Source organism: Rattus norvegicus, chromosome 7 (assembly GCF_036323735.1).
Source record: "Rattus norvegicus strain BN/NHsdMcwi chromosome 7, GRCr8, whole genome shotgun sequence".
Classification (NCBI taxonomy): Eukaryota; Metazoa; Chordata; class Mammalia; order Rodentia; family Muridae; genus Rattus; species Rattus norvegicus.
In genome coordinates this window covers 92,795,736-92,808,159 of record NC_086025.1, presented here as the reverse complement: position 1 = coordinate 92,808,159, position 12,424 = coordinate 92,795,736, and the positions used below count along the sequence as shown (strand labels likewise).

The 12,424-nt window shown below is 45.8% G+C and overlaps 1 protein-coding gene across 1 annotated transcript in view; it reads left to right on the top strand.

Moving 5' to 3' along the window:
* The window catches only part of Washc5 (WASH complex subunit 5), a 51,908-nt gene that overhangs the window by 17,373 nt on the left and 22,111 nt on the right, over positions 1-12,424 (top strand). Inside the window, exons 8-10 of the mRNA NM_001398866.1 lie at positions 1,272-1,385; positions 3,158-3,329; positions 9,188-9,315. Of these exons, the coding sequence (NP_001385795.1) occupies positions 1,272-1,385; positions 3,158-3,329; positions 9,188-9,315 (414 nt within the window). The remainder of the gene's footprint in view (positions 1-1,271; positions 1,386-3,157; positions 3,330-9,187; positions 9,316-12,424) is intronic.

Below are 12,424 nucleotides of genomic sequence, written 5' to 3'. Positions count from 1 at the left end.
TTTGATTCCCAGCACCCACATAGCAGCTCACCACCATTCATAATTGCGGTTCCAGGAGATTTGACACCCTTTTCTGGTCTTAGTGGGCATCAGGCACACAAATGATAACACAGACATAACTACAGACAAAGCATCTATGAACATAAAATAATTAAACATCACTTAATGTTGGTATCGGTAGATTTGTTTGAAAGCTCTCAAGAGTCCTTAATGACTTTAAAAACTTTAAAAAATGACTAGTGTATGTGGTGTGTGTGTATATAGTGTATGTGGTGTGTGTGTGGCGGGGGGGGGGTATATGTGTGTAGTATGTGTATATGTGTATGGTGTGTGTGCAGTGTGTATGATGTGTGTAGTATGTGTGGTGTGTGATGCATGTGTGTGTGAGGGGGGTGTGTGTGGTGTGTATGTGGTGTGTGATGCATGTGTGGGGGGGTGTGGTGTGTATGTGGTGTGTGTGCAGTGTGTGCAGTGTGTGTAGTGTGTGTGGTGTGTGATGCGTGTGTGGGGGTGTGTGTGTGTGGTGTGTATGTATATAGTGTATGTGGTATGTGTGTGGCGGGGGGGTATATGTGTGTAGTATGTGTATATGTGTATGGTGTGTGTGCAGTGTGTATGATGTGTGTAGTATGTGTGGTGTGTGTATGTGTGTGGTGTGTGTATGTGTGTGGTGTGTGATGTATGGTGTCTGTGTGTGTGTGTGTGTGTGTGTGTGAATGTGGGGGGGTATGGGGGGAGGATGGTGTGTGTGCAGTGTGTGTAGTGTGTGTAGTATGTGTGGTGTGTGATGCATGTGTGAGGGGTGTGTGTGTGGTGTGTGTGTGTAGTGTGTGTGTGTGTAGGTGTGTAGTGAGTCACATACAAATGCCAGAGTTCAAGGGCTCAAATTAAAATCTCCAGGCTTGCATAAAAAATGCCTTTTCTCACCCAGTCATCTTGCCAGCCCCATCATTGATTTTAAGAACATTAAAACAACTGAGAAAACTGAGCAGGCATGATGGTGTCCTAGAGAGACTCCATCCCAAAAAAAAAGGGGGGAAAGAAAAGAGTGCTTTCTCTTACTGGTGACTGCTTTTCTCCTCCCTGTAACTTCGTCTGGAAAGCTGACACTCAGCAGTTGGAAGAAAATGTTTACTTCAGATACTTTACCTTGTCTCTCCCACTCCAAAGAGTTCTGACCTGCATTCATTTGGAGACCCCTGGTTTCCCCACCCCTTTCCTTGGTGGCAGCAGACGCTGGGCAAATACTGAGTGACTCTCTCCTCTCTCAGGTAATCAGCATTTATATGGGTATCACCGTTAATCTAGCCGATGCGTGGGAACCTTACAAAGCTGCAAAAACTGCTTTGAACAATACCCTTGACCTCCCAAATGTCAAAGAGCAGGTAGGTGTGGACTAAGCAGAATGAGTAATCTCGTCAAGCCCGGCTTATAGCACACAAGGTAGGTACACTTTCCTCAGAATTTGGACAGTAAATTCCTAGATGCTTACTGCAGAACTTGAAAATAAATGTGTACGTCAGAGCCAAGTTCAGGCTTCAAACGGGTAGTAGAGGAAACTAGAGAGTTGGGCCCTAAGAGAGAGTCAGGGCAGCAGGGTCACGGATGACTTTGTTTTCTCTGTGTAAGCCCATGTCCTGTGAATAGAGCGGGCTTGATGTGTTTAGCAGTATGATGAATGCTGAGATGAAACTGTAATTTAAGTCATCCCTTCTGGCTTGCAGTTGGTTTATTTGAGCACAGACTCTGAGTTTCTGAGTCAATGTGGCTATATTCTTCTTTGGTAAGAACACCAGGCAGAAAAAGAAACAGCTGAGTAGGCAGGAATATAAATAAAATATTCAAGTGTGTACTTACTATTTCTTAATGGCTACGTTCTCCTGCTGGCTTTCTGGGTCATTGTTTCCAGTATACATAGAACAACATTGGCTCTAAAACCTCTGCCATGTTTTGTCCAAGTAAATCGAATCCCTTCAATAATGCACAAAATGATTTCGGTGTTGGCCTGTCTCCTCAAGGTGCATCACAGAAAGGGCCATCAGTGCTTACTGATGTCAGACCATTCATCTTTCATTACTCAAATTCCTTTCCAAGTTTGCATTTTCTCATTTGGGACATGGTAAGAAATTTGCCCAAGCATTAAACCAACTTGACTGGTTGACTCATTGGCAAGATTTAACATTGGACCCTTACTGTACTAAATTCAGATGGCAAGGAAAATCACAATTTTGATCTGCCAAGATGTACTTTTTATTAAGCTTCATATTCTCCTGTGGAAGTCTCATTCTTTGTCTGGGTGTGGTGATCCCCGTACTCAGAAGGCTAAGCCAGAATTACAGTGAGGTCAGGGCTAGCCAGTGCGGGACAGTAAGACCCTGACTTAAAAGGCAGAACAAAAAGTCTGATCTTTTGAGTGTGTCTGCCTTGTTCTGCATTTACCAACTACAAGAGGAAGAACAGGCAACTTGGCCTCTGTTTTTGTGCTTCTTTTCTATGCAAGTTAAAAGTTGAAGGATCAAGCCAGCATAGTAATATGCACCTTTAATCCCAGTACTCAGCAGGCAGAGACAGGTGAATTTCTTAAGTTTGAGGCCAGCCCAGTCTACATAGTGAGTTCCAGGACAGCCAGAGCTATAGTGAGATCCTTTCTCAGAAAGAAAAAAAAAATTAAGGGGATCAGAGAAACGACCCAGTCCAATTCAGCCTTGGGCAAAGAAAACAATATAGAAGGGGATAAAGCCAGCAGTGTCTACTCACTCCAAACCAGAGTTGAGCCTCAGACGTCTACGTACACTATTCCTTTTCAGTGACTATTGGAACCAGACTTGGTGGCACACACTTTGAATCTGAGCATTCTGGAGGCAGAGGCAAAGCCCAGCCAGCCTAGTGTGCATAGCAAATTGCAAGCCATACAGTGAGACTCCGCCTCCAAAACAAATAAAAATCCAGTAAACCAGTTGTCCTTGGAGCTGTAACTATAATCCATGTTATTACCTCATATATAAATGACATTATCAAATTGGGGAGAAGGAAGGAAGAAGGTAGGCAGGTAGGAAGGAAGGAAAGGCTTATACTTGGGGGATTCAACTGAATGCAATTCATTTTCAAGTTATCTCTTCCTCCGTCTAATTCCACCTTGTTGGTTGAATTTTCAAAGGCAAGCAGATACGCTAGTGTCAGCGAAAGAGTTCGCGCCCAGGTACAGCAGTTTCTGAAAGAGGGCTACTTGAGGGAGGAGGTGCTTCTGGACAATATCCCCAGACTGCTGAACTGCCTGAGAGACTGCAATGTGGCCATCCGCTGGCTGATGCTTCACACAGCCGACTCAGGTAATGCACACAAGGGGGCCATTTATCCTGCCCCACATAAAGCTCTGCAGAGGTAAGGTCTGGGCCACAGTGCAGAGCGTTTAGCAGAGGGTGGGCTATTGCACGAGAGGCGAGCTTACTGCTTCAGCTACTGATGTTCCTGTTAACTTGGAGAGATCAGCAGCCCACCTGAGCAGATGTCATCTGTCAGGCACCAGTGGGTGGCTGGGAAAAGTGAAGACTTTGGGCTCCCATGTTGAAGAAACTTGTCACTGATACACTGGATTGATGAGTTGTGAACATAGAAGAAGGAATAACGGCAGCCTGTGGTAGGCAGGGTAGTGCCTCTACCTCCCTCCTCGCAAGATGTCCATGCCCTCATTCCTAGAGCCTTAGAGGGCTGTGGAAGCATAAGGAAGACATTGCTAATCAGCTGACCGTACAGTCAGGAAACTAATCCTAGTAGACGGTGTAATCACACAGAGCCTTAAGTCAAGAGAGTGAGGCAGGCAGATTACAGACAGAAAAGCAGCACCAAGCATATGACCTGACCAGCCAGTGCTGGCTTTAAGGTAGAAAGGGTCCAAGTGCACAGACAGCCTTTAAGGGCTAAAGGGCAAGAAAGGGAGTTTCCCCTAATTTAGGGCTATCTACCCTTTTAGTTATGATATGATGCTGTCATCTTTAAATGTGTTGGGCCCTAGTCATAGCTGTCCTGGGATGCCTGTGGCCCTCACAGCACAGGTTGGAAATACCTTCTTAACCTGCTAATACTTTGTGGAATCCAACCCTACTGACATTTAAGAACAATTTAGCCAAGCAGTGGTGGCACACACCATTAATCTCAGCACTCAGGGTGGTAGAGGCAGGCTGATCTCTATGAATGCAAGGTCTGCTTGGTCTACAGAGTGAGATCCAGGACAGAAAGAGCTACATAGCACAGTGAAACTCTGTCTCAAAACTTTGGTGCATTTCTCTGCCCATATGTACATGTTCTCTCTCTCTCTCTCTCTCTCTCTCTCTCTCTCTCTCTCTCTCTCTCTCTCTCTCTTTCTCTCTCTCTCTCTGTGTGTGTGTGTGTGTGTGTGTGTGTGTGTGTGTGTGTGTGTGTGTTAGTCCATCCGTCCATGCACATTTAGGATCAGAGAACTATGAATTGAACTCAGGTCATCAGGTTATGAGACCAAGGCTTTTACGCTTTTACTCACTGAGCCATCGTGAGGGCCCCTGCTGACATCTTAATTTAGTACAGTGGACCTTGCTTCACATTTGCAACCCGAAAATGTAAAAACCTAACTCTGTGTTCTCTTAATCTGTTTGTTCTAACCTGTTAGAGTAGCGCCAGGAAATTAGCAAAAAGCACAGTGTGATGGTTTGCATATGCTTGGCCCAGGGAGTGGCACTATTAGAGAGTGTGGCCTTGTTGGAGGAAGTGTGTCACTGTGGGGGATGGGCTTGGAGACCCTCCTCCTAGCTGCCTTAGGGTGCTCAGTCAGTTCAGAGCTTCCTTTGGTGAAGATAGAGAACTCAGCCCCCCCTCCCCCATGTGCCTGCCATGTTCCTGCCTTGATGATCATGGACTGAACCCCTGAACCTGTAAACCAACCCCAATTAAATGCTGTCCCTTATAAAACTTACATTGGTCGTGGTGTCTGTTCACAGCAATAAGACCCTAACTAAGACACCCAAGAAGGCAAGTCAGAGCCGAGTATGAAGCTCATAATGGTTGAGGCCTGAGTCTGGTAGGGTGGAGTGGCTGAACAGAAAAGTCAAAGATGGCTCTGCCAGAAGGCAGGAATCGTCCAGTCTCTTGGGAAGATTTGACTTAATAATAAGGGAAGCAACTCTTGACCATAGATGTGAACAGACTCGAACGTAGAAAAATTTGTGCCTTGCTGAATGGAAGGTTCCTAAAGTGGATAATTTGGTGGCCTGAACCTCTTCTGCATCATCACCCTCTTTGAGACTCTCTGTCCACACAGTTTATCATCAGGATCAGGAGCTTAGCATGTTGTGTGAAATGCCTCCACAGGATCCATGAGCTGTGACTTGAAAGCAGTGAGAACACAGTAGAAGACACTTGAGACCCTGAGCATACTCAGAGGTGGTGTGTGCTCAGCAAGCCTGTAAAGCCCTCCGCTTTCCTGTTTGGGTTTTGTTTTTATTGTGTTTTCTGAGACAGTCTTCCCATGAAGTCGTGCCTAGTCCCAGAACTGCCATGTAGATCAGGCTGGCCTTGAACCTGTGGCGATCTGCGCAGGAGCCAGGATTACAGGTGCACATCACCACATGGCCAAGCCCTCTGCGTTTCACCTCTCATCCAGTGAACTTCTCCTGAGGACCTACCCTGTGTCAAGCATTGCCTCACTTCCTGTTTCAGCAAATCCTGTTGTCCCACCAGATCTCTGTGGTGGCCCCTCTGTGACCCAGTGGCCACAGCCTCGTAACTCCTGTAGCCCAGTATTGTCAGGCCTTTTTCTGCCATCAGTTTCCACCTCCCAGGACCTACCCACAGCTGGACTTCCTCACTTTTTATGTCCTTGAAAGTATGTAGGATTTCTTCTTAACTCTCTCCAGCTTCTTAAACGTTTTTATACATAAGCTGTTTACATTTTTGCATTATTTTGCTTCTTGGTGTGTAGGTCTGTATATACTGTACTCACAGTGGAAATTTTATCATCTAGTTCACATGCTTTTAAGACTTCTGCTTTTATCTATGTACATGTGTTTGTATGTATGTGTGTGTGTGCTATGTGTTGAATCCCCTGGAGCTAGGGTTTCAGTTTTGAGCTGTTAATAAGGTATCAGGAAACAAACTAGTCCTCTCAAAGAGCCTGACTTGCCCTGGGCTGCTGAGCCATCACTCTCACCCCACTGATCTGCTTTTTTTTTTTTTTTTTTTTGGTTCTTTTTTTTCGGAGCTGGGGACCGAACCCAGGGCCCTGCGCTTCCTAGGTAAGCGCTCTACCACTGAGCTAAATCCCCAGCCCCTGATCTGCTTTTAATAAACTTAGTTTCTCTTCTACACAAACTCCTTTTCTGATTTCAACAATTTACCCATTGACTCAGCTTATAATCTTCCCTACCAATTTCATATAAATAACAAATGTTCACTTTAACCTGTTCCCAACTGGCTTTGGTCTCCCTGTGGCTCATCCTCTACATTGTGACTGACAGCTCGGCCTATGTTCTGGAGGCCAGTAGTCTCCTTGACCTGCACAGGGGTAAACTCTAGTGTGCCAGAGGTCTGGGCTTTTATCTTTAGCCACATCTCGTTAATACCTTTGTGATAGTACACGAATATGGTTACACATGAGGAAAGTAAGTGCTTACTTAGCCTTGCTGCCATTACAGTCATGACATGTCTGTGTGTGTGTCGCTCCTCTTGGCCCACTGGAGGCCTCCACAGCAGAGGCTGATTCCACATTGCATTGCACCTGATGGAGAAGCAGTACCCAAGCAACACGGGACAAGCAAAGCTAACTATCTGCAAAAGGTGGCCAGGGATCACCTTGGTTCTAGGATCAGTTGTTATGCTTCTCTTGGCCTGAATTGATTAGGACCAGATCAAAGAGAGATGTCCAGGCCCAGGAAGACTAGACCTTCATAAGCACCAAAAAGTGAAACATTAATATGTGTGGTAGCACAGAGCTCGTGTTCCCATCACCAGGGCTATGGACCCATCCAAAGGTGAAAGCAAGCGAGTGCCAGCCAGGCCTTGTGTTTAACCTGAGTCAAGACAAGTAAAAGGGTGAGGGATATACCATGGATGGTAGAATCTTGCCTAGCATGTATAAAGAAAGCTCTGGGTTCAAGCCCCAGAACAACCTAAAACTGAGTGTAGGGCACACATGAAATCAACTCTGAGGGGTAGAGGCAGGAGGGTCAGAGGTCCAAGGTCATCCTTAGCTGCAAAGCCACTTCAGGGTCAGCCTGAAATGTCAGAGACTTTTCCTCAGCAAAGAAGAAGGAGCACAAATGGAACTCCTTCGGGGAGGTACTCCTGGAGCACGGATGAAATGCCAGATCTTTGCCCTTTTGCAGCTGAGCCCTTTCTGCAGGTGTCAGGAGCCTCCTGATGGAGGACTGTAGAAATCAGTATGCAAATGGCCTCCTGGAGGCTTTGCCACATAGTGAGTCATCAGAGACGCTCCATGATGCCTGAGCTCCAACCAGGGCCTGCAGTGTCTGCCCAGCGTCCTGGGCTACTCAAAGAGAGAGCTGAGCAAGCAGAGGTGCATCTGTGCGCACTGTTCCAGGGCTCCAGCCCTGTTCATCTGGGAACTTCTGACAATGTCTATTTACTTCGAGTTTTTGTTTCAACTTTTATTTGTAGTCTAAATAACTTTCATTTCTAAGTATTTTTGCTGTGTCTTTTTTTAATTGTATCTTAATTGGATCTGTAAACACATCTTGACAAATAGCAGTGTTTGTTACCTATTCATTAGCTTAATATTTTTGAGACAGCATCTCACCCACTGTCCTGGATCTCAGCTATGTTACACAGTTGGCCTTGAGGATATAAGCCCCTTGCCTCCCAAGTACTGCAGCTGCAGAGTGAGCCACTACTCCCGTGTCTCTTCTCTTTTAATTCACCTGCTTTATTTGAAACACTTTTGCTTGACAGTTAATAGGCTAACTGAAAGCCAGGGTATCTATTGGTTTTGTCCATGGGTCAGTCACTATCTAATATTATGACCTTGGCCTTGTTGCCTTAAATTCTCTGTACCTAGAAAGTGCACAGAAAGCGCTAAGGGCCTCCTGTGCCCTTTTCAAGGAGCAGGATAGCCACATGTGTGCAAGTGTCGTGTTTTATGTGGGAATTTCTCCTTGCCTGTTGTGTTAGGCAGATCTAGCTGATTCCCTAGGAGCACTCCAATGCCCTCAGAATGCGCATGCGGAGCTCTCACAGCTGGGATTGACTACAGCAAAGGAAAGGGAATACAGGCAAATCTAGAGGACAGCAGGGCCAAGCCTCTAAGGATCCTGTCAGTGGAGTCACATGGGACCTGCAAAATTTGCCCAGTATGTGAGAAATGTTGCCAGCCAGTCAGACCTGTTAGCCTCAGCTACCCAGGGAATCTGTTGATTAATCACACAACCAGCTTCTTGACAGGTACCAAGAGGCCAGGCTCTAAGAACAAAAGCAGTGTTCAGCATGTACCACATTGTTCATATAAACAGTTTAGGCTAAAGAATCATTTCTGACAGCTCTCAGAATGGTGAGAACTCTGCCCAAAACTTAAATTCCCAGGTACCACAAGAGCCAACTGTTAATTGTGGTTGGCTCACAGTTTCCGAGGTTCAGTTCATTGTCATCATGGCAGGAAGCATAGCAGCATGCAGGTAGACATGGTGCTGGAGGAGCCCAGAGTTCTACATCTTGATACACAAACAACCAGGAGACTCTCTTCTTCTGTACTTCTCAGAGCTTGATCACTAGGAGCCCTCAAAGCCCTCCTACACAGTGGCACACTTCTTCTAACAAGGCCACCTGATAGTGCCGCTTCCCGTGGCCTAAGTGTGTTCAAACCCCACACCGTCCTAGAAAACAGATCTGTAGATAACACTTTCAGGTCGTCTTTCTGCATCTGAGTGGCACAATTGGACACCTAAACCAGGAGCACCTTCAGACAGATGGGACACGAGGAGACTAGTGTCCTGTGGAATGGTGCCAGAAGGTCCTGCCCAGCCCCTGGGGGCAGTTAAGAAAAGCTGACCCTGAAATGCCCACAAAACAGTGTTCCTGGCTTTGTCTTTTTTATTCAACTGTGAATCAGGGACTGACAGCCATGTCATGGGTAGGTACGGAAGAATCCATCTTGTTCCATGGGTGTTGTCCTCACAGTTAATCAGTGGGAAATTCTTCCTCTTTCTAGCCTGTGACCCAAACAACAAGCGCCTTCGTCAAATCAAGGACCAGATTCTGGCAGACTCTAGGTACAATCCCAAGATCCTCTTCCAGCTGCTGCTGGACACTGCACAATTTGAGTTTATACTCAAAGAGGTAAAAACTGTAAATGAATAGCCTTAGTCTTTGGGATCTTTTTGTGTTTAAGAAAATATTTCAGAAAAGATTATGATTTAGTTGTGTCTCTGACCCAAGCAACAGATTTTATCTGTTAATGACCGTTCTTTATAGAAAATGTCAGAATTAAACATTTAACAGTTATTTAGTTACAGGGCAAGTATACCAGATTGTGGAGGTTAATCTAATGAGATGTACTGAAATTAATGAGACTCACACTTGTGAAGATCTGTGAAAACTGGGATTTGGGTCTGGGGGGATGACCCAGGTTAATGACTTGCTGAATGTCTTGGGGATTCTATTGCTGTGTTGAAACTTCATGACAAAAGCAACTTGGGGAGGAAAGGACTTATTTAGCTTACACATCCACATCACTGTGCATCATGGAAGGAAGTCAGGACAGAAACTCAAACCATGCAGGAGCCTAGAAGTCGGAGCAGATGTAGAGGACATGGAGGGGTGCTGCTTTCTGCCTTGCTCATCATGGCCTGGTCAGCTTGATTAGAAAATCCAGGACTACCAGCCAGGGATGGCATCACAACAATGGCCTGGGCCCTCCCACATCAATCACTAATTAAGAAAATGCCCTACAGAGCTGCCTACAGTCCTATCTTATGGAGGCAGTTTCTTAGTTGAGGTTCCCTCTCGGATGACTTTCGCTTGTGTCAAGTTGACATAAAACTATTCCAGTGCACTGAGTAAATTGAGGAATAGAATTTGAATCCCTTGAACACACTTACGTGCCAAGTGCATGGCAGCCCACTTGTATGAACAACTTCCAGACATGAATTGGGATCCCAGAGCAAGTTGGTCAGTAAGACCAGCCATACGTGCAAGCTCTCAGTTTGATTGACAGGCCCATTCTCAGTGAATGAGATGGAAGAGGGGTCAAGGGAGACTCCCAGCATCTACCTGGGACCTCCATGTTAGTTAATGCTGACCACATATATAAGCAAATGCGCTTGTACACGGAGTTGTACACTAGGCATGTGAAAAATGGGGGTGTGTGCTAAGATTTGTACTCCGAAGGAAAGGAACTTAAGACATCGACATCCCTGGGGATCGAAGCCAGAGCCTCTGAAGAGCCTTGGAGAAGGATCTGCCATAGGGTAAACAACGTAAGGGAACATGCTAGAGAACACTTCAGAGGGGTAGCAATGCAGCCTTGTCCAGTTATGTCAGCTATGTATACAACACTTGTAGGAAATATTAAACCACCGCCTGAGGTTTCTACCCCACCACTGAGTTCCCAGATGAAGGACGCACCCTCCATGCTGTTAGATCTATTTTCTATTGATAGCCCTGAGTTATTACTATGTTCCATCTGGACTGCTCTTAACTCCAGTTGGACAGCCCTCAGGGCCATGCTCTCTTGACCCTTAACCCATGACCCCTTATACCCTCCCCCTTGCCCCCCTACCCTACCCACCCTCCTTATCCCCTTATCCCCCCACCCCTGCCACCTTCTAAATCTCGACTGTGTCTCTTCCACCTAGCTATTGGCTGTTGGCATCTTTATTTACCAATCACAATTAATTGAGGGCAGGGTCACTTGTTTGGGGGAACCAAATTACCATCAGAATACAAGCAACATCAGGCCAACCCACTGAAAACACTGGTCCTTTAAGAGTAAATTATCTTGGCTACTTGTGGTGATGCTTGCTGTTAATCCCAGTCGGGCAGGCCCTGGGCTGTCTGACTAACCAAGTCAGCATCTCTAGCAACAGTCACTTTACTGGACTGTGTGGGAGCTGCTTGCTTCACATAGGAAATTGACACAGGAAAGCAAAAAGAGACTGAAAGAGACTAGTAGCTCGTGAAAGGTGCTGGAAAGACAAAAGCTTGAGATTGAGCAGACGTGGATCTGACTTTCTGACACTGCAGCTTACCCTCTGGCTTGTTTTCCTGCTTCCTCAATGCTCTTAGCAGACAGGAACCCCATGAGTTCAGTGAATAGTTTATGGGAGATCTGAAACCACTCAGCCTGTAATCAAGATTGTTTTGTGGTGTTGCTCTGCCCCTGTTAAATGACATCGATTTCTCCAGGCATTTGGAAAGCCAGGGTAGAGTCCATATATAATCCTTGGTGCTCCTCCTCTCTTGTTGTCCTTTCTGGACAACTCACCTGCTGGTGGAGTCTCCTGGCCCACTGTTCCTCTTCTCAGTTTCATTATGATGCTGACCATTGCAGACTCTCTTAAGAGAAAATTAATTAATTTATCTCATAAGAGCACGGTGTAAAAATCCTGTACAAAAAAAAAAGTCAGTATTTTTTTTTTTTTTGTAGTTTTGTTTCCGAGAGAGAGAAGAAAACACAAACAACCTCGAGTTATGTTTTCTTCACTAGCCAGCTCTATTCTGCATGGGTTTACATATCATGGAGAAAGCCAGTGAGTGGAGTTGCCATCTAAGGGAGCAAGAAGCTTTCATAGGTCACTTAGTTCATTCCCTTGTCCTCTGGCAAGCTAACACTCAACCCTCCCATGACTTAATTGGAATCATAGGAAATATTCTCTAGAAAAGGCCATAGGGCAATGGTCACAAATTAATTTCATTTTCAAGTGCTGATTGATTCCCAGGCCTACCCAAGACCTTCTGAATTGAGTCTTCAAGGCCTGGGAACTGAACACTTTAGAAGCCCTCCAGGGTGTGCAACCAGCCTGGGAACAGCCGTCTGGCTTCCCACTTAAGATTTGTAATGTACTGATGGTGAGAGATAGTGTTAGGGTCAGTGGTGATTTGTGAGACTGTATCTATACAAACTAATGCTTTGTGGGTGTTCTCTTGTGTCAGTACGCAATATGAGGGGTGCACACACATGGAGGCCGGAGTTGATGCCAGCTGCCTTTCATTCAGTTCACTTCCAGTCTATGTGTAGAGCCTGGTCTCTTACCAAACCCAGGTCTCAGCAGATCCAGCTAGCATACCTAGCTGGCTTTCCCTGGGGATCCCCTGTCTCTGCCTCCATACCTGCCTCGTTTTTATGTGAGTTCTACAGATCCAAACTCTGTGGCCCTTACCTGCACCACAAGCACCTTACACACTTACCACTGAGCCACATCTCCAGCCCTCTGTTACATGTTCTCTA